The 21,304-nt window shown below is 49.7% G+C and overlaps 4 protein-coding genes across 4 annotated transcripts; 2 read left to right on the top strand and 2 right to left on the bottom strand.

The window, feature by feature from the left end:
• The first annotated feature begins 443 nt into the window (after positions 1 to 443).
• klhl41a (kelch-like family member 41a) lies at positions 444 to 4,420 on the top strand. Its single transcript, XM_030343121.1, has 6 exons — positions 444 to 1,855; positions 2,068 to 2,225; positions 2,658 to 2,765; positions 2,863 to 3,048; positions 3,447 to 3,593; positions 4,121 to 4,420. Exons 1-6 carry the CDS (start codon positions 770 to 772, stop codon positions 4,230 to 4,232), a joined length of 1,797 nt encoding a protein of 598 aa, XP_030198981.1. The 5' UTR covers positions 444 to 769; the 3' UTR covers positions 4,233 to 4,420.
• Positions 4,421 to 5,115: 695 nt separating this feature from the next.
• On the bottom strand, positions 5,116 to 11,560 carry fastkd1 (FAST kinase domains 1). The gene is made up of 15 exons (XM_030343119.1): positions 11,485 to 11,560; positions 10,564 to 11,060; positions 10,412 to 10,480; positions 10,174 to 10,299; positions 9,438 to 9,836; positions 9,098 to 9,208; positions 8,857 to 8,988; positions 7,773 to 8,259; positions 7,336 to 7,450; positions 6,778 to 6,906; positions 6,396 to 6,527; positions 5,971 to 6,084; positions 5,692 to 5,836; positions 5,482 to 5,596; positions 5,116 to 5,357 (listed from the first exon to the last, which is right to left on the bottom strand). Exons 2-15 carry the CDS (start codon positions 10,896 to 10,898, stop codon positions 5,259 to 5,261), a joined length of 2,508 nt encoding a protein of 835 aa, XP_030198979.1. The 5' UTR covers positions 10,899 to 11,060; positions 11,485 to 11,560; the 3' UTR covers positions 5,116 to 5,258.
• Positions 11,561 to 11,990: 430 nt separating this feature from the next.
• On the top strand, positions 11,991 to 17,120 carry ppig (peptidylprolyl isomerase G (cyclophilin G)). The gene is made up of 13 exons (XM_030343120.1): positions 11,991 to 12,125; positions 12,802 to 12,879; positions 12,961 to 13,035; positions 13,133 to 13,240; positions 13,400 to 13,444; positions 13,539 to 13,626; positions 13,862 to 13,891; positions 13,993 to 14,132; positions 14,250 to 14,433; positions 14,523 to 14,699; positions 14,791 to 14,872; positions 15,009 to 15,142; positions 15,425 to 17,120. Exons 2-13 carry the CDS (start codon positions 12,822 to 12,824, stop codon positions 16,617 to 16,619), a joined length of 2,316 nt encoding a protein of 771 aa, XP_030198980.1. The 5' UTR covers positions 11,991 to 12,125; positions 12,802 to 12,821; the 3' UTR covers positions 16,620 to 17,120.
• cfap210 (cilia and flagella associated protein 210) lies at positions 16,944 to 21,177 on the bottom strand. Its single transcript, XM_030343122.1, has 10 exons — positions 21,084 to 21,177; positions 20,922 to 20,987; positions 20,439 to 20,647; positions 19,999 to 20,172; positions 19,236 to 19,441; positions 18,803 to 18,959; positions 18,559 to 18,698; positions 18,204 to 18,396; positions 17,878 to 18,042; positions 16,944 to 17,768 (listed from the first exon to the last, which is right to left on the bottom strand). Exons 2-10 carry the CDS (start codon positions 20,971 to 20,973, stop codon positions 17,415 to 17,417), a joined length of 1,650 nt encoding a protein of 549 aa, XP_030198982.1. The 5' UTR covers positions 20,974 to 20,987; positions 21,084 to 21,177; the 3' UTR covers positions 16,944 to 17,414.
• Positions 21,178 to 21,304: the final 127 nt, after the last annotated feature.

Genomic DNA, 21,304 nt, shown 5'->3' with positions numbered 1-21,304 from the left:
TTATAAAACATTTGGAGGCAGTAGCCAATTCAAGTGCTGATATGAAAATACGAAAGCGCCATTTGTATAGTAGAAACCAAATTAAACTAACCCCATAGTCGTATACTTTCACGATAGATTGATTGTCTGTCCTATTTACGGGTAAACATGTCTCCCTTCATTTGACACTGGTCATTTCATTTCTTTGGAAACATTGATCACAGTCTAAATACAAAACCACTACAGGAGCCCAAGCATTTTACAAACAGCCGAGGTCAGACGGTGATCTGCCAGGCTGTCATCTGTTCACCGTCTACCACTTCTCAATGGGTCTCCTCACACTTTAACGTAGTGTGTGACTCGGCTGTCCTGGGACATGACTCCATCCATCACCCACGCCTGAGGCAGTATTCCGTCGTGTCTGTGACTCATCAACTGGACCGCTCCACATTCACGTCCACAGAACACAGCGCGGTCAAATATCAAACACAAACTGTGAAGTGCCACCGATGAATAAATAGGTTGCCGAAGGTTATTTTTACGCGCTCATGTAACATTGTGGACCCTTATCACTAGGGCGACTAGTTGAGCCCCTTGTTGTTTGTGGTTAATGACAGCTGTGTGACGCTCATAGGCCAAACTGAATTCTTCCCAGATTGGCCCGGGGACTATTTTTAGAGGGGGCTCAGTCAAACCGGAGGGGGGCTTTAAATGTGGCTGCCTATAGTCCTCTGTCTCTTCAACCAGCAGCCCACACCTTCCCCTCTATCCTACTGCTCTCACGTCGGACATGGACCCCCAGGGCCTGAGAGAGGACCTCCGGATGTTCCAGAGCACCCTCCTCCAGGACGGGCTGAAGGAGCTCCTGAACGAGAACAAGTTTGTGGACTGTGCCCTGAAGGTGGGCGACCGGAGCTTCCCCTGCCACCGGCTCATCCTGGCCGCCTGCAGCCCCTACTTCAGGGAGCTCTTCTTCTCCGAAGAGGGCGCCGAGGACGAGGCCGGGGAGAAGGAGGTGGTGCTGGAGGACGTGGACGCCGGCACCATGGAGATGATCGTGAAATACATGTACTCGGCCGACATCGACATCAACGACGAGAACGTCCAGGACATCCTGGCCGTGTCCCACCGCCTGCAGATCCCCTCGGTGTTCACCGTGTGCGTGAACTACCTCCAAAAGAGGCTGAACCTGATGAACTGCCTGGCGGTGTTCCGGCTGGCCCTGCTGCTCAACTCGCCGCGGCTGGCCGTGTCCGCCCGGGAGTGCGTGGCGCTGCACTTCGAGACGCTGGCCACGCAGGAGGACTTCCTGGAGCTGGGCCTGCGCGAGCTGCTGGCCATCATAGGCGCGGACGCCCTCAACGTGGAGAAGGAGGAGGCTGTGTTCGAGGCGCTGATGCGCTGGGTCCGCAAGGACAAGGAGAGCCGCGCCAAGACGCTGGGCGAGGCCTTCGACTGCGTGCGCTTCCGCCTGCTGCCGGAGAAGTACTTCCTGGAGAAGGTGGCGAAGGATGACATCGTCACGGCCGACCCAGAGCTCGTCAAGAAGACCGCGCTCATCAAGGACGCCTTCGGCGGGAAGCTCCCCGAGCTGAAGAAGGTGGAGGAGGGGGAGGAAGAGGACAGGCTGCCCGGGTTCCTCAGCGACCAGCGGCGGGTGGGCATGTACAACAAGGACCTGCTGCTGATGATCAACGACGCGGTGGCCGTGGCGTACGACGGCGTGGAGAACGAGTGCTTCCTGGCGGCCGTGGCTGAGCAGATCCCACGGAACCACGAGTGCCTGAGGACCAGGAAGAACCAGCTTTACGTCCTGGGGGGGCTGTTTGTGGACGAGGAGGACAAGGACGCCCCCCTGCAGTGCTACCTCTACCAGGTTTATATATATATTTCGTTTTATATTTATTATACAGACACACATTCATATAAGTTCATATTATAATAATATTCATAAAGTGAATGTATATTAATGTTGAAAGTCAATATATAAACGTTGCTGAATCTATCGCTACCTACTCATGGTATATAATTATTATAATAATGGTATTATTGTATAGTTAAATGATGTTTTATTGTTTTCTGCTGCAGTTGGACAGTCTGGGGGGTCAGTGGACGGCTCTGCCTCCTATGCCCTCCCCAAGATGTCTGTTCTCCATGGGGGAGTTTGAGAACCTCATCTTCGCTATAGCAGGAAAGGACCTGCAGTCCGACGAGTCTGTGGATACCGTTATGTGTTATGACACTGAGTGAGTACATCAACTGTTAGTACAGAGTGTGAGTACTGAATATTATGACACTGATAGGGTAAACAGAATATTATGACACAGAGGGTAAACTGAATATTATGACAGTGAGTCCATACATCAGCTATTAGCACATCGAGTATACTGAATATTATGACACTGGGAGTATACTGAATATTATGACAGTGTGTATAATGACACTGAGGTTATACTGAATATGATATAAACTATTATGACAGTGTGTACACTGAATATTATGATACTGAGACAGCATAATGAATATTATGACACAGAGTATATTGAATATTCAAATACTGTGAGAGTATACTGAATATTATGGCAAATATTATAAAACAAAGTGTGTATACTGAATATCAAGAGAGAGTATACTTAATATTATATCACTTATATCTGTATATGTTTCTGTGCCCCCAGCAAAATGAAGTGGAGCGAAACCAAGAAGTTACCGGTGATGATCCACGGCCACAGCGTGGTCTCAGAGAACGGGCTGGTGTACTGCATCGGAGGAAAGACCGACGAAAAGTAGGAGACCATACCTCGATTTATATCCATCCATGTGGAAATGATACGTTCATTTCCCAATGCTAACATCCACTCCTCTGCCACTTCATCGGTGAAGCAAAGCGCTGAGCAAGATGTTTGCGTACAACCACAAGAAGTCGGAGTGGAAGGACGTGGCCGCTATGCAGACGGCCCGCTCCATGTTCGGAGCGGTGGTCCACAAGGGACGGCTCATCGTGGCGGGGGGCGTGAACGAGGACGGGCTCACCAACTCGTGTGAGGCCTACGACTTCGGGACGAATAAGTACGTTCCCTAAAGTAGTAGTAACGATGATAATAAGCTTGTTATCCTTATTACATCTAAGAGTATTCTCTACTTTTTTAACCAAGTAAGCACAATAATGTAATACTGTTCTATGAGTAACCAAAGGTAATCAAGTTATTTGTCCTTGATCAAACGTATTGATTCTTTAAAATGTATGTTCACATTCATTTTAGTTTTGTGTTCAATGTAGTGTCTCCTCTATCCTAGCCTCTACCCATTGCATCAATAATGGAAATATTAAAATCAAATCAGTCATTATTTCAGAATCACCATGGTCGTATTTTGCTATGATAAACTTTGTTTTGGGTAAATGAATATACGTTCTTTAGCATGCTTCCTAAGAATGCTGTCTAACACGGTGGTGTGCCGTGTCCCAGGTGGACGCCCTTCACAGACTTCCCCCAGGAGAGGAGCTCCGTGAACCTGGTCAGCTGTGGGGGTCTGCTCTACGCCGTGGGGGGCTTCGCCCTGGTGGAGCTGGAGAACAAGGAGTGTGGCCCCAGCGAGATCACCGATATCTGGCAGTACGTAATCCCTTCCTACCTGTGGTTAGCGTCATACCGTCGATGAAGTAATCCCAACGTGGAAACATGCGTATGTGTTGAAGATGGTTGATGGTTGAGAGAGAGTGATTGTGAGACCGGGTTTTGTCTGCTCCACGTGTAAACAGGGTGATATTATACCACCAGGTGTGAGTGTGATCAGCTGGTTACAAGCCATTTGAAACGCCGTCTTTTCCTGTGTCTTAGTGACATCACAAGTGGGAGTGTCCACCTAGATGTACGCTGGATAGATCAGTCCACCAGCCAAACCTGTGGACTGTAGAAAATGGTGCTTATCTAGCCTTCATGCAGCTAAGCGAATGGCTCGAATGGCTCGTGACGGCCGATCACACTCACACCTTGTGGCAGAATGTCACCCCTTAAAGGTTATCATTACCTGGAGCCATGCGTTTGTGTTGGATGAAGCCGGTCCACGGTAGAGAGAGAGAGTTAGTGAGAGAGGCTGTGGTCGGCTCCAGGTGTTAACATGAGGCTGCTCCCTCCTGAAGGTACGATGAGGACAAGAAGGAGTGGACGGGGATGATCAAGGACATGCGCTACGCCGCCGGAGCCAGCTGTGTGGCCATGCGGCTCAACGCAGCCCGGATGCCGAAGCTTTGAGCCCAGCTGCGGGGCCAGAAGGCCCAAGCTGTGAGGCCCGCTATAGGCCTCTGAAGAATAAGTCCCGCCTCCGAGGCTCCTGGTTCCGTCGGTCAAATGTCTAGGGGTAACAACATGGGGGTTTTCGAATGATCGTACATAACAAACTCTGTAGGTGGCGAAGAAGTAGAAGCTGCGTCACGTTTTGAACTCCACACTTTTTCCATCTAGTTTCGACTGGGTTTTTGGATTGTCGGTGCCGTTAAAGTAGTAAACGATTATTAAGGCTAAGTTAACGGCACAGAAAATCCAAAAACCCAGTCGAAACTAGATGGAAAGGGTGCGTAGTTCAAAACGTGACGCAGCTTTTACTACTTCGCCACCTACAGAGTTTGTTATGTACGGTCATTCAAAAATAACATGTTATTTCCCATAGACATTAGATCGAGGGAACCAGAGCCTCAGAGGCGGGACTTATTCTTCAGAGGTCTATGGGGCCAGGAGGGGTGACAGTCACAGGAGTGTAATGTTGTATTTCATTTGACTGCGAGTTCCATGTGGGTATTTTTAGTGCTGTTGGATACACTGATTTGAATTCAGTTTGCCTTATTTTTTTGTTTTTTTTTAAATAAACATATTTTGATTTTAGGTTATGCAAGTTTGATTCTTTCCTGCATTTAGGCACAACTAGAAAAACAGAAAATATTGGAATAAAAGTAGGAAATGCGAAACTACATCATAATCCCACTAAGTCACATTCAAAACAGCAGTTGAGTATTGTTGAACACAAACATCAAGCTGTACATTACCAAAACAAGAAAATGTGTCTTGTAGCAACGGGATAAGCATATGAACATTCACACAAACAAAAAAGTTATACAAATATATATTTTATTATATAAAGTTTTTAAATAACATAAAGTAGGCCACTCGAAGTCAAATGAGCAAATAAGGAACACTTAAAAAAAAAAAAAAAACATGATTGTTCAACTCCATCCCACAGTGTTGAGGGTTTTGTCGATGGTAACATTGATGTTCATACTTCAGTTAAGAAGACGACACCTCAGTAAATATTTTCTTCTTAAGGTATCCAACCCAGGCGTCTTGCGTGGACAGCTCCATCGAGTTCCACTCGTAATGGGGGATCTGCCCAAACAAATACAACAATTACCGAACATCATTATGAAATCTGCCCGTTACAATCATGGTTCACCTCAGATACATCCATTTCCATCGTCACCCAGACAGTCACCTTGGAGGTGTATCTCACCTGAACAACACGGTATCCCATGATCTCCAGGTGCCTCTTCCTCATCCCCGTCTCCCCCTTCATGTGGCGAGAGTTCTTACAGAACGCCTTTGAATCCAAGAAGTCCACAGCGACCCTGAAAACACCAAGGGTCCAAACAGCGAGTCAGACGAGCGACCGGGCTGTCGTCGAACGGACATGTGACCAAAGCCTCGAGTCCTATTGGTTTACCGCTGTGCTCCGGGTGGCAGCTCGTTCATGACCGTCTCCGTTGGCTCCGCCCTCCACTGGACTTTCCCGCCATCCGAGATCTGCAGGGTGCTGGGCTCGCTGTAGGCCACGGGCCGGTTGTACCGGTCCAACACGCACTCAAAGTCTAACAGGAGAACAGCACAGGAAGGGTCAGTGTGGGACACAGACCCTGCACATGCACCCTGGGGCTTCGGATTGGACCCCCCCCCCCCCATAAATAGAGTTGAGTCGTGTATAGCTTCAGCGTCGGACACTCGCCTATGGTGTAGAAATATGGCGTGAGCACCGACGCCCTGGCCCGGTCCGCACCACCCAGGACCTCGGCCAGGATCTTGTGGATTTGCTTTTGGACCAGACTGCTGGAGAAACTCCCTGGAGAACACAGCACATCGGACACCGTTTGGACCGGGCTCGACGTGAGAGGTGCCAAAGAACCTGACCGTTGCTACATTTAGCAGACGCTTTTATCCAAAGCGAATTACAATAAGTAAATTAGTCGGAAGAAAGAGAGAAAATATATCGCTATCGGTACAGTTAGGATGACATGCATCTGAAACAGTAATATTAAAAAATAAACAGTAATAATAATAATGACATGCGTCTGGAATCCCTGTACATCGCTCTGTAAGGGCGCGTCTCCTACATGACTAAACGAGTCGCTGAACCCTGCAAGAGAAGCGGACCTTTCTTCTGTAGCTGCTGGCAGTAGCGCGCGTGGAACCAGGGAACCTGGTACTCGGGACACTCCAGACACACGGCGCGGTTCACCTCCATCAGCCGAAGGCGGATCCGCATGTTGAGCAGGTCGGGCATAGCTGTGGTGGGGAGCAGGAGCGGTCGAGTTATTGTATCACCAATTTTATGCAATCATACTTAGATTAACAATAATAATAATAATAATTCTTTTTTTTATTGTTATTATGTAATAATTTTATATTTTTAGATAATGTCACTTTTTATAAATGCGCTCGTCACAATTGTCTGCTCCTTCAAAAACCCAATTAACAAAGTTTAAAAATGATTATGAGATAATGATCATGTTCTAAGAAAACTGCCAGCACCTACTTTCTAGGTGCGCGTCGAGTTTGGCGAGGAAGTCCACGTTGAAGATTTCTCTAAACACTTCTTCAGGAAAGCAGTCGGCCACGACCAGAGCGTAGGCCAGCAACACCAACATGTGGGGGTCGAAGGACCCTGGAGACACAGAGAGGAACGCTAAGACACGCACAGCTGTGACTAGATACAACACGCACACCTGTGACTAGATACAACACGCACACGTGGGACTAGATACAACACACACACACCTGTGACTAGATACAGCACACACACACACACCGGGGACTAGATACAACACACACACCTGTGACTACGTACAACAGACACACCTGGGACTAGATACAACACACACACACACACACCTGTGACTAGATACAACACACACACCTGTGACTAGATACAACACGCACACCTGTGACTAGATACAACACACACACCTGTGACTACATACAACACACACACCTGGGACTAGATACAACACACACACACACACACCTGGGACTAGATACAACACACACACCTGTGATACATACACATGGACACCAGAGGGCCCGTCACACTTACTGATGTGAGGTTTTAGGTGCTCGATGCAGACGTCAAACAGCTCGTCTGCGGTCGGAGAGTCGTAGTTGAGGACGGCGAAGGGGAGCAGTGTGGCGTAGGTGGCGGAGGGATGGATCTGCACACACACACACACACACACACACACACACACACACACACACACACACACACACACACACACACACACACACACACACACACACACACACACACACACACACACACACGTCTATGTCACAAATAAAATAGACTGAAACCAGTCCGTCATTTGTGTGTGTGTGAGATATAATCACTTGTAATATGTAGTAAATAATCAGCTTAAACTTCCCCTGCACACACACATACACACACACACTCCTGCACACACACACACACACACACACACACACACACACACACACACACACACAACCCCCCCCCCCCCCACACACACACACCTTGTGGATGTCCTTCAGGGTGACCGTGGCGATGCGGTCCAGCAGCGGGGCACACAGGTGGTTGGTCTTGGTGAGCAGGTGCGCCAGGTCGGGCACGCTGCTCCAGCTCACCTGCGCCGTCATCCTCTGCAGCGTGGCCATGGTGTGCTCCAGCAGCGTCTCCTCGAACCACTCGCCCGAGGCGTAGCGCAGCTCGTCCAGCAGCACGTCCAGGCGGTCCGCCGTGTCCAGCCGCTCGTGGCCGCAGCGGCTGAGCCCCTGCAGCAGCCGCACGTACTGGCTGGGCGAGCTGTGGCGGTAGGAGGCGTCGTTGCGCGCGCACTTGCCCACCGCCTGCGCCAGCGTGTTGAGGTCGCTGAGGTTGCACTGGGGGAGCACGGCGTCCAGACGCGCCACCACGCCCGCCTCCAGCCGCGGGCCGGGCAGGGTGGCCAGCACGCGCGTCAGCATGGTGACCTCCGAGGGGTACAGGCTGTCCTGGAGGAAGCTGGGAGGAAAGAGGGAGGGGGGGAGGAGAGGGAGGGAGGGAGAGAGGGTGGAGAGGGAGGGAGGCCCAGAGAGGGAGGGGAGGGAGGGAGGGAGGAGAGAAGGAGGAAGGGAGGGGGGAGAGGGGGGAGGGAGGAGAGGGAGGGAATGTGGAGAGGGAGGGATGGGAGGGAGGCCCAGAGAGGGAGGGGAGGGAGGGAGGAGAGAAGGAGGAAGGGAGGGTGGAGAGGGGGGAGGGAGGAGAAGGGGGAGAGGGGGAGGGAGGGAGGGTGGAGAGGGAGAGAGGGAGGGAGGGAGGAGAGGGAGGGAGGGAGGGAGGAGAGGGAGGGAGGGAGGGAGGGAGGAGAGAGGGGGGGGGAGGGGGGGAGAGGGAGGGTGGAGAGGGAGGGAGGCCCAGAGAGGGAGGGAGGGTGGAGAGGGAGGGTGGGAGGGAGGGAGGGAGGGCCAGAGAGAGGGGGGGAGGGAAGGTGGGAGGGCCAGAGGGGGAGGGAGGGAGGGGGGGTCAGAGGGAGGGAGGGAGGGCCAGAGAGAGAAAGACGTTAGCCCCGGGCTGAGTCAACCACGCTGCAGAGCACGGCCAGACCAGACGACCACCCACCTGATGAGGATGCTCCGTAACTTGTTGAACAGCTCGGGGTTCTGGTAGTGCAGCAGGAAGAGGGCCTGGGTGATCCTCGCCACCTCCATGGATTTGTAGACTCTAAGGTTCTTTTGGATTATTGATGCAATCCTGAAAAGGTACAACATCCGTTTCACTTTGAGGTTGTTGTTATATTGTAATGCTTAAAGGTCATCTGGTTCTCTATAAAGAGGAGAGGGAGGAACAGAGTGGAACATACTTGTTGATCAGGTTGAGGTTCCTACACTGGATCTCCTCAAGCCCCTCAGCGAGTATCAAGGCCTGCTGTGGATTGAACTCATCGGCCAATAGGAGTGCAGTGCTCTCCAACCTATAAGCGAACAGAAAATATACAGAATACAAGATTGGATCCAAGTGAGTCTGAAAGTTGATCTCCTGATTGTCTCTGCTTTTCACGCACACAATTCATATTTGCATCGTTTTCAGACGCATGAATGCATTTCATCTATTCCCCATGATGAAACATAAGAGCTCGATCGCGGCGTGTGGAACAACCATGTGGCGTGAACATAAAACAACACAAAAGACCTCAAACCGACCATTCTCTGATCTCCGTGCTGGCCATGGGACACAGCGCCACAAAGAGCTTGGTGAAAGCGGCGGGGTCGGTACTGGAGTCGATCAGCTCCGTCAGCCGCTGCTTGGCCGCCAGACGGAACTCGCAGTTGTTGAACTGCAGCGACTGGTAGAGGCCAATGATGATGCTCAGGTTCTCCGCGTCCATCCGCGGGACGCTCCGCAGCAGGATCCGGTTGCACTTCTCCAGCAGGGGGCGCCGGCCAAAGCGGATGTTGCGCAGGAACTGCACCACCCTGCGGGGGTTGTTGTACTTCACGGGGTCCATGGAGTCCAGCAGGTGGTCCGCACGGTCCAGGAGCCGGTCTCTCAGGCGAGGGGACACCATGGGGGACACGCTGATCATCAGCACGGTCAGGATTCTAGAAAGAGGAAACAGAGGAAAGACATTTACAGTTAGAAAATCACAGGGAGTTAGAAATTATGAATAGGCTGGAAACAGGTGAGATCTAGTATAGCTATGCCGGGGCAGGATAGTCTAGTGGTTAGGCGGTTTCCAAAATCTATCCCGGGGAAGGATAGTGTGGTGGGTTGGGGTGTTTCAAGAGGTACTGGGTTGGATCATCAAGGTACACAGCCTGCCTGTAAACAAAGCTTTACCTGCTCCGTAATGACACGCACCTCCATTCACTGCAGGTCGCTTCGGATAAAGGTGTCTGCTAAATGGCTGAATGGCAAATGGGGGTAAAGAGTTCCCACCTGGCATCGTTGATGGTCGAGAGCTTCCGGGACAGAATGTCCGTGATGCGTCCCATCAGCGGACTCAGCTGCAGTTGTTGATCATTCAGACAAATGGCGAACTTGGAGAGGGAAGACAGCGGGAAACTGCGAGACAAAAACAAAAACATGTGCTGCTCGTGATCCCTCTCGAGTCAAGCCATAGGACTCAATGAGATCTGATATGCAGTAATAACAATAGTAATAATGATAATAATACCTATCTAGTCTTACAGAGGCTTCAGAAACCAGCTGCTGAACTAGCGAGTCATGAGGTTCCACATTGAGTCTGAAAGCAAGAGGAAACAAACTTTGTTATAAGGGGCGAGATATTTGGCTTCAACGTGAGTCTATGACCTTGTTTCACTGTACCTGAGAACATCATACAGCATATCCACCAGCAAGCAGTCATCCATGAGGGAGATCTTGTTTTCGGCCAAAACTCTGAGGGTCAGAAACTGAGGGTGGCTCTTGACCGCCCCGACCGTCCTTAATAATTGTGGTTTCTCTTTCTGGAACTGCCACAGCATCCCCACCGCACAACCCACGTGGTTCACCGCAAGCTTGGCCTTGTTCCTGCCCACTACCTCAAACACTTGGTCTTCACTGAAGCACACCTTCAGCTGATCCAGGACTAGGTCCCGGTTTCCTGGCCCACTGTACACAGACCTGCGCACACAGGCACTGGCCAGGTGCAGACGAAACATGGCCCAACGTCTAGGCTCCCTTTAAGAGCAGAGAAGAGTCCCCATCCTGAGACTGTGACTACTGTCCAGGTTAGCTGAGGGAAAAAGTCCTTGACATCCACATGAGGTCACTGGGGTACAGTGCAGATGTTTTCCTGACAACTGCTGTCATCTAGCTGCCATCTAGGGAAGGAAATGAAGAAAGGGAGGAAGGATTAATTCAGGAAGTCAAAGTATTATATAGGAAGGTATATTGGATTATACTGGCATAAATAATAAACTGATATTTACTAAATAAACTACCCAAACTCAATTGTGCATGACAAGCCAAACCCTCAGATAGAAAATCATCTTTACAAGATACTAAAAATACAAAGATCTGTGAATGGTATTGGAAAGTGTCATTACTATGGACTGCACCACTGGTCTGACTTTGTATTAAGTAAGGCTCCTCAGCCCAGTATGAAGTCATGCTGCTCACATGGGAAGTAGAACAACGTCAACGAAACGACAGACACACAACGCATTTGTCACTAAACTTGGAATTGGATTTATCTCTGAACGGATGACAGGATACTACTGAATTGGAAACATAGACTGTACTTACAGTGAGTGGTCGCATAGTTTATTATTTAGCATGTGTGCTATTCGATTTTACTTCCCTAGCCAGTGTTATGACGCGGACAGTTCAAAGTGTAATCGCTGTGTTCTGCTCGCCCGTACATCCCGGGAGGGCGAGGCTTAGCCGAGTCAAACCTTAGGTTTTAGTACAAGGCTGGAAATATAAATGTTGTATATCTTGGTCACATGGAAACAGTCATTCGTAGGTAGCAGATCAAGGGAATTATCCACGCAACCACAACACAAGTAATTGTCTGAAATCTTATCATTCCGAATTTTCTTTTTGAAATAAAATATATATATTTGTAATAATACTCATATGCTGTATCACTGAGCCGACATACACATTTGTGGACCAACACTACGTATTTCATCTTCCCCCAACTGTTAATATTGTATTTAACATTTTCCAATCGGCTTCGCATTGATCCCGCGAGCGCGGGGTTGCCTAGCGGCGGGCGGTCAGCTGACCAATATTAAGCGCTCCTCTTGCGCGGATCCCAAAGTACATTGACGTTCTCCTCGCGCCATCTTTAGAAAACACTGTGTGACACTGAATGGGACTTGGATTTCGTTATTAGATGATCGATTATTCTTCGGAACAGCATCATTGGTCCACCGACTAAGGTAATACGATAATTAGATCGATATCGGTGGCTTTCAGTTCAGATGTTTGTTTACCACGTGGGTGAACCCGGTGTGTACGTACTCTGATTGCCCCAGTGCTCATGGGCACGGTAACGTCGATTTAGGCCCAGTAGGATCCGAACCCCCTACGGGTGCCCGTCCGCTGCATGGGGGACCGACCCGTGCTTTATCACGTATATCATGTGGTTATATCGGTTCATTGGCCATTTATTAATGTTTTGCAATTGTACTGGCCCGGGTATCGTTTACTTTCGAAATCGCTGAATTCACGCTCATTCAACCCGGGGTCATTCATTCATTCATTCGTTGATTCGTTATACCTAACGATGAACACAAGAGTCTTGGCCTATTTAACCTTCTTGGTCAAAGACGAAGCGATTCATGTCCATATCCCGTGATAGACCTGGCTCAGTGGGGCCTCTCCGTGTTGTTTGGGTCACTTTATGAACTCTTGTCACGTTATGGATGGGTCTAGCGCCATTTACCCACCTGATCACATCTATTGATCAGGAAACTTTATGAACTATATGAATGGATGGGAATTGCGCCACATAAACACCTTATCACATGTATTGTTTTGGTTACTTTATGATATCTATGTGTGGATGGGTCTGGCACCAGATGTAACCTGATCACATCTATTGATGTGTTCCAGGCAGGTTTCGGTCAGTAATCATGGGCATCAAGGTGCGTCCTCGGTGCTTCTTCGACGTTGGAATCAGCAACATTAATGGTGAGACCTCTATCCAATATCTTATTACTTAACTACTTAAAGGCCATTTATACTATCTAACGATATGGTTTTTTTACACAGTTGGTCGAATTGTGGTGGAGTTGTTCTCAGAGGTTTGCCCCAAGACAACTGAAAACTTCAGGTGTCTCTGTACAGGTACTAGATGATAAACATACACAACTTACCAGGCTGTCATGTCTTTTTGAGTGATGTGCGTCATATGGAAGTCCTGCCATTCTTGTGTTTCTACTAGGTGAGAAAGGCATTGGTAAAGGAACTCAGAAACCTCTTCATTACAAAGGATGCGTGTTCCACCGAATCGTGAAGGACTTCATGATCCAGGGTGGGGACTTCAGCGAAGGTATGATCTTGACGATTGTGTCTGTATATTTCTGTGGGTGGTATAAGTATGTATATACCACAAGTTTGTATAAATTCCCCCTTTCTTATTTTATCACTGCAGTTTTCCTGTTTAACCGTTCCTTGCCTTGATATTCTCTTCATAACCATTCCATAACAGGGAATGGAAGAGGGGGTGAATCCATCTATGGTGGCTTCTTTGAAGGTAAAGACGCCAAACCTTTCAGCTAAACTATTATCAATTGTAAAATCATCATTCATCCACTGACGTTGGTTTCAATTTTATTTCTTGTTTTTAGATGAGAGCTTTACCATGAAACACAATAAGGAATACCTTCTGTCCATGGCGAACAGGGGCAAGGACACCAACGGATCTCAGTTCTTTATGTGAGCATGAAATCTACTCTGTTCGACTTGCTTTTGCATGGTTGGATTCCTTCCAAAAAGCATTATATCAGGGCTATGCAATACAGCAACATAATAATAATTTCATGCTGGTTGTTGTATATAACTATCCATATGGATGTTTTTGTGGAAAGAAATGTTGACATAATACACTACACGACTTTGATTGTTTGAGCTTCTTAATTTACAACTAACATTTGTTGTGTTTAATCTTCAGTACCACCAAACCTTCGCCACATCTGGACGGGTAAGTGCTTCATATTGATATAGAATACCTTGTTTTTGTTTTTTTATTTGCAAATGAAATTAGTTTTGACTGTTTACTGACAACAACTGTTCCAATTCCAGAGTCCACGTGGTTTTCGGACAAGTAATATCTGGCCAAGAGGTCATTCAAACCATGGAGAGGCAGAAGACAGACGCCAGCAGTAAACCATATTCCGAGGTCAAGATTATGAACTGCGGAGAGCTCATCCCTAAGACAAGAGGTCTTAACACACTTTCAGACACCACATCTCACCCCCGTTTTAAAAAGTGTGCTTCTAGCCTTTGTGCCGTTTATTCTTTGCCCCTAAAGCGATTCCCTCGATGTCTTCTCTCTTCAGTGAAGCCAGGCGAGAAGAAGAAAAAGGAGAAGGCGCATTCTGAGGCCAGCGACAGCTCCAGCTCCTCAGACAGCTCCTCAGAGCCTTCCTCGGAGTCGGAGGAGTCCGAAAAAGAATCCAAGAGGCGGAAGAAGAAGGTGAAAAAGCAGAAGAAGAAGAAGCAAAAGAAGGCGAAGAAAGAGAGGTACTTGCTTAGTCCACCGTAGTTCGTCCCCGTCTGCGCAGGGGAAGCGGCTCGTGTTTAAACGTGCACTCCGCATGTTCTGTGTCTAGGTCCGAGGCCGGAAGTGCGGACGAAAAAGAGCAAGACCTGCAGTTGTCCTCAGTCCGACCCGAAGAGATCCCAGAGGTCCCTCAGAACAGATTCCTCATGCGCAAAAGTCCCCAGGCCGCCCAGAACGAGGACGCTGGACAGAACCCCAGGCAGCGGGAGGAACGGCCGAGGGAAAGGTCGGTCAAAGACCACGGCACTCGAGACTGTATCTGGAGCCGATGATCGTCACGCGTCCTAATGTTTGAATCTTCTCCTTTTCATGGGCAGGCCGTTTAATGCCCAGTCTGCATATCACAGAGGACTAGTGACGACCCGGTCCGGCAGGAAGATTAAAGGGAGAGGTCCACGGGTAAGTGCATGCTCGTTGGTTGAATCTTTGTCTGAGTTTAATAACCCAGACACATTGGTAAGATGTCTTTGGCACACCCTAAACCCCTTGTCTGGATGATGACCGTAACCCGGCCGTCTCTGTCCTTCTCCACCAGCGCTATCGCACTCCCTCCCGCTCACGATCACGAGACCGTTTCCGCCGCAGCGAGACGCCGCCCCACTGGCGGCAGGAAATGCAGCGGCAAAGGATGAGGGCAACGAGTGGAGAGCGCTGGATTAAGGGGGACAAGTAAGAGACGCTTATAGAAAGAGATTAATAATTCAGAGGCTTCTACGTGTTATACTCCAATCGGCCATCTTGGACTCAATCTGTAAAGTGAAATGCTTTATATTTCTTTAATATGTGGAAACGTATATTATACTGGAAAGCTGGCTACAACTTAACTTTGTTGGGTCAGCCATTTAAGTGCAACACATTTTGACCATTTAGAAGTCATCTACTCACTGTGTAAACTGGCTTGGGCGAATACATTTGACTAAACCGGACCACCTTTGCACCTTGGTCTCACAGAGGTGACATGGAGGAGGCCGCGAAGGAGGAGGCCGCTAAAGCGACTCGGGCAGAGAAGAAGGACTCTGACGACAAGCCGGCAGAGAAGGAGAAGCGTGGTCGCTCCCACCGGTCCCGGAGCAAGGACAAGGAGAAGAAGGACGAAGACAAAAGCAGCAGACACAAGGCCAAGAAAAGGGGCGGCTCGCGCAGCCGCAGCAAGAGCGTAGACAAGAGCGTAGACAAGAGCGTAGACAAGAGCGTAGAAAAGGGCGTAGAAAAGGGTAGGGACAAGAGTGTAGAAAAGGGAGGAGACAAAGGTAGGGACAAGAGCATAGACAAGGGTGCTGACAAGAGCGGAGACGAGGTGCGTAAAAGCGGAGACAAGAGGAGACGGTCAAAGAGCAAAGAGAAGGAGCGGGACCACAAGCCCGACCGCCGAGGCCGCTCCCGGAGCAAAGACGCGGCCGTGACCAAGGAGAAGGAAACGGAGTCCGACCACAGCAAGGAGAGGAGCAAGCGCGCCGAGTCCGAGAAGAAGCCGAAAGACGACCCGAAGGGAAGGAACGGCGAGAAGCCGCAGGAAGAGAAGGGCCGAAACGGGGACAAGCGGGAGAAGGAGAGGGCCGAGTCCCAGAGCAAGGACAGGACGAGCGGCAAGGAGGGCCCCAAGTCCCACAGCAGGAGCCGGGACAGAGGGGACCGTGGGGACCGCGGGGCTAGGCGGGCGTCCTCGAGGGACAGGGGCGAGAGAAGGGACAGGGAGAGGCCCAGCGAGGGCAGCCGGAGGAGCCAGGAGAGACGCCGGCAGCGCTCCAGGGATGACAAGCGGCGAGGGTCGCCCAGGAACCGGGACCGCACCAGGAGCCCCGACCGGGCCAAGGCCAGAGACTCTCACAGGGGCGGACGGCGCTCCCGGAGCCGGAGCAACGACCGGCAGGCGCGCAGGAAGGATAAGGAGAGCGGGCCGGCCCCGAGACGGGGATCCAGGGGCCGGCACCACCACAGCAGCAGCAGCAGCTCCGACAGCGACCAGGACGACAAGACCAAGGGCCGGAAGAGCCCAGAGGACAAGAAGAAAAGCCCCCCGAGGGAGTCCCCTCCTAAAGCCAAAGAGCCGGCCGGAAGCCCTGCGAGGAACCGCGGCAACCGAGGACGAGAAGGGACCCGCGACAAGAAGGACAGCTCCGGGTCGAGTAACGACGACAGCGACTAGGCCCGCGATCGAGCCCCCCCTTTTGTGTACGCGTGATGTTTGATACTCACAGAAGTCGGTCCACGCCAGACCACTTTCGGTCACTCTGGGAAATCATTGGGTCTGTTTTTAGTTTTGTTGTTTTTCAAATTCCAAAATGAGAGTTGTTTAAACTATTAGAAGTTCTACTGCAGCGGAAACAAGCCTCCTTGTGAGCACCCCTCCCCTAGTACTTTTTTACTGTATTTTTTAAAAGTATATAAGCATAATCTGTTTAGAGAGGTTAAGGAACATCGTTTTTTGCTTTTACCAGCCAGGATGTGTAATGAAACATGAGTCAGTTGAAGTCTGTTTGTTTTTTTTATTTCCCCTTTTTAATTTTAAATCATTTTTGGGTCTTTTTTGCATGTATATCTTCCACGTTAGATTTTTCTTTTTTGTAGTTCGAGATACCTGTTGTTTCACTTCAAATGGAGACTGTCCAACATAACATGCAACATAAAGCGAGTTTGTATAAATCTGTAAATTGTGTATTTATTTGACATCAAATGATTAACCTATTTCTCAGTACCAAATAAACTATTGTCTTTCCTCATAACATTTTTAGTTGGAGCATGTCCACCCAATTTTAAGTTAGTTATTTACTTCAATACATATAACTGAGGATGCGGTAAATTAACCATACCAACCACTTTATACATGAATCAACAAACTTTGTTTCAGCACCGAGACTTTAACTTTTCAAAACAAATCCAGATCAGTGTTTCCCACCCACAACTCCCAGTAACGGGTATGAAGCCCACTACGACCGCCCCATCACCACGTGAAGCCGAGCCGCTTCCTCGCTCCCTCCATGTCCGTCGTCTCGTTGAGCTCCTTGACGTTCTGGGTCGTACCGCACACGTACCGCGGCATCTCCACGCCGCTGTCGTCTTGAACGAGGTAGCTCGGCTGCGCACCGCCGAAGACGGGCCCCAGGCCTCCGCCGAGCCCCTCTCTGGCGGCCTTGTGGAGCGGGAGGAGGTTCCGCTGGCCCACCGCCGCTTCACGGATCACCTGCGACGCGTACTGCTGGAACTGCTGCCCCTCTGCCACGATGAGCTCCGTGTTCTTCACCAGAGACTCCCGTTGCTCCGTTTTCTTTTGCTTGTGTCGGACCTGTTTCGCCGCCTACGGAAACACACGGTGGGATTAGGTGCAAAGTCAAAAGACGAGGCACAGATGTTTGAACTCACCACCAGAAGTGGGCCTTTTCGGCCCTGAAGGAATGGAAGCTCACCATTTGCTGGACGTAGTGATCTTGTAGAAATCTCCCCTCTTCCTTGGCTTTTTGGGCCTTCTGCTGTTGCTTCTCCAGGAAGATTCTGGCGGTCTCCTCTTTGGCCTGCTGCACCTCCAGGGCTTTCTGACGTGCAATCATCTCCTTCTGCTCTTGTTCCAGCCGCTGGTGGAACACGAGAGCGAACGCAAGATATCAGTAGTTGTAATTCATCATCCAACACCACGGATTTATATTAAGAATCAGGAATCCCGGTTTTCCTTGGTGTTCCCCGTGAGCTTGGCCCTCAGCCTGCAGGGGTCACCAGATGTCTCAGGGGGTCTCACCAGGGTCTCTCTGTGTTCGGAGATGCTCTTCTGCATCGCTGCCTTCCTCTCCTCGTCAGCGTTGCGTCTCAGGGCCTCTCTGGCCTCCTGTTCGGCGATGGCCCTGGCGATGCACTCGTCCTCGTGGTCCGTCTTCTCCTGCTGGGTGGCGGTCAGCTTGTTCCTAATCATGTCCTTGAGAATCTGGGCCTCTCTGAGGAGCACAAGCACATGCGTGATCGTAAATATATATTCTCTTTAATTTTGGGTGTGGCAAAAGAAAAACCATGACCGCTACTGTTGAGGCTGATCCGAGTGACTTCACTTCTGAGTGGCCCGATAATAAAGACATACCTTTTTTGACCAGGGGCTTTACCTGAACAACTCCGCCTCTTTCTCCTTCCTTAAAACCCCCATCTTCTTCTTGGTGGCGAGGAAAAGCTCCCTCTGCTCCTCTTCCAGCGCCCGCTTCCGTTCATCGATGCCTCTCACCACGTCTCGGTTAGAGATGTGCTCCTGTGGTGCGACACACCGCAAGCCGGGAAGCACAACACAGCCTGTTTGTATCGTTGGCAGCATAGAGTTTAAAATGGACATCTCCAAGAGGGGGCCTTCCTCACCAGGTGAGCCTGCATGGTGCTCTTCTTCCGCTCCTCCTGTCTTTGTCTCGTCGCACTCTGCTCCCTGAGGTGCAGCTGGCGAAGGCGTTGGATCTCCTCTCCCTCCTTCACGTTCTCCAGCTTCTCCCGAGCTCTGGCCAACTCGACGTTCCTCATCCTGAGGAAGAGGAAGTGCATGTAACCACCGTGCCCGTAGCCAGCTATGAGGTCACCGAGGTCCGGACCTCGTCATTTGAGATAAAAAAGAAAAAATCAAACCTGGTCCTGAATACAACTGTATACAACATTAGTGGTTGAGGGAATATCTCCTGAGATGAGTAAATGCTTAATTCAGATGAGACTTGACTCGCAACCCATCAAGACCATCACTGTACTGTACTGAAATACGGTTCCTCTTGGATTAACCACAGAGAGACGCGTCACCGAAGCTCACTGTGTTCTCAGGTCCTCCGCCACTGCCTGGGTGTTGAGCTTCTTCTGGACGGCTTTCTGCTTCTCTCGTTCCAAGGCCTCGTCCTCCCGGGACTTGATCTTGTCGAGCACCTCCCGGTCCCGATCTTTGGAGGAGCTCTCGATTCTGCGCTTCAGCTCGAGCTGGGCCTCTCTCTCCTTCAGCACCTCGGTCAGTAGGAGAGCACTCTGCAGAAGGACGACCATGTCAAATCACGCAAGGGGCTAGAACCGGGTAGGGCGGGATAACATAGTGCTGTTCGATCCCCGGCTCACCGCTACGGGTTGGATCACCAACGTCACCCCCCTACCTGTAGGCATCATGGAGGAAGATGCCCAGTACAATGCTCCTTCATGATACGTTTCTCTCATTCACTGAAAGTAGAATATCAGCGTCTACTAAAGAGAGATTTGAAACTTTGAAGATGGATTGACTGCATTTACATAATGCTCACCCATTCATGGGTGGTTGTATCGTTTGCAAAAGGCGGTCGACGATAGAAGGCAACCGCCAGCGGGTCACTAGGCAGTCAGGGTTAGGAGCTCAGGGACACTCCGCCACTTAGCTATAGTAGGAGGAACCGGGGATCGAACTTGCCACCTTTGGGTCGCCAGACAACCTTTGAGTCACTAGACAACCTGCACTACCTTTTTGGGTCGCCAGGCCACCTGTACTACCTCCCGCGCCACTGCCAGCCGGGTATGTGTTAAATGGCGAGCAAACCCATGGCTGAGGTACCACTCACATGGAAGCCCTTGACCTGTTGGGTCTGGTAGTACAGCTGGGCCTTGGCTCTTGCGATGGCCTCCTTCCTCAACTGCTCCTGGTACCTGGCCTCCTCCAGGTCCCTGGCCTTGCGCTGCTCCTCTTCCAGCTCCTCTCGGATCTTCTTGGCCTCGATTTTCTTTTGCCGTTGTCCCTGTCGCGAGACACAGTGCGTCACTCTGGAGCTGACGCTTGTTGTTTTTCATTTTAGAAACTCAGTGATGAAATGTACTGACATGTTTGAAGTTTGCACATTTTTCCGCCCCCATCTGTTGGTCTAGTTTGTAAAAATGTAATAATATCTGCTAAATGAAGTGAGTGTAAATGTAATGCTGCATTGCGCTGCAGTAGCTTGAGTCAGACTCGGAGATAAGTATACGTTGTCCTTTCAGCCTTCAGTACTGGCTTTTGTTAACTCACCACGATGGTATTGGACCATAGTTTCACCACTTCCTTGGACTGCTGATGCATCGCCTCTCTTTGTTTTGCTGCTTCTTCAATCCTCTTCTTGTGATTACTTTGATGATTTAACGATTCTTTAATTTTCAAGTATTCCTCTCTGGGCAACACAGTGACCTGTCTCAGATCTAACAGGGGTTTAGTCCCATGGCAGTCCCCATCTGAAGACACTGGGAGAACGATTACAGAAATTAAATTTAAGGTAGTCAGTTAAGCCATGCATGGTTGATACACAGACACACAGCCTTTAACAGGGCATCAATGCCTCTAATATTGTATTAATCCGATTATTATTATTATTATTATTATTATTATTATTAATAATAATATTATTATTATTCCTATCATGTACTATATTTGCAAACAGAATGCTACAGCAGCCTACTGTTAAAACCATACTCATATGTCAAGCTTTAAATAAACACATGTATTGCTGCCTGTTACCCATCGGACTGGATCCTCTTCTTCTCCCATATTGAACCATTGATTCTGCCATGTTTATTCTCCCTCCTGAAACCAAATGAACCAGACCGCAAATTAAAGAACAGGATTTTTTAAAACAAATCCTTTTGATTAAAACTCGGGTCACAGTTCCTGTAAACTTACATTCATGCCCTTTGTTTGACCGTGTCCAAGCAACGCGTCAACCAATCAACGCCGGAGAGAGGATGCACTCTGTCTCAGCGTGTAGGGTAGGGTGAGAGAGGGTCCTGAAGTGTAGCGTTAGTCCGGTCTACCGCAACGCCACTTCCGTTCTTAGTTCCTATGAGCTTTGGAGGCCAGTTTACAGCCTCCGCCCTGAGTAGGAATACGGCCACGACACGAAG

Source organism: Gadus morhua, chromosome 20 (genome assembly GCF_902167405.1).
Source record: "Gadus morhua chromosome 20, gadMor3.0, whole genome shotgun sequence".
Classification (NCBI taxonomy): domain Eukaryota; kingdom Metazoa; phylum Chordata; class Actinopteri; order Gadiformes; family Gadidae; genus Gadus; species Gadus morhua.
The sequence above is the reverse complement of the archived record's forward strand: the minus strand, read 5'-3'. Positions and strand labels throughout refer to the sequence as shown.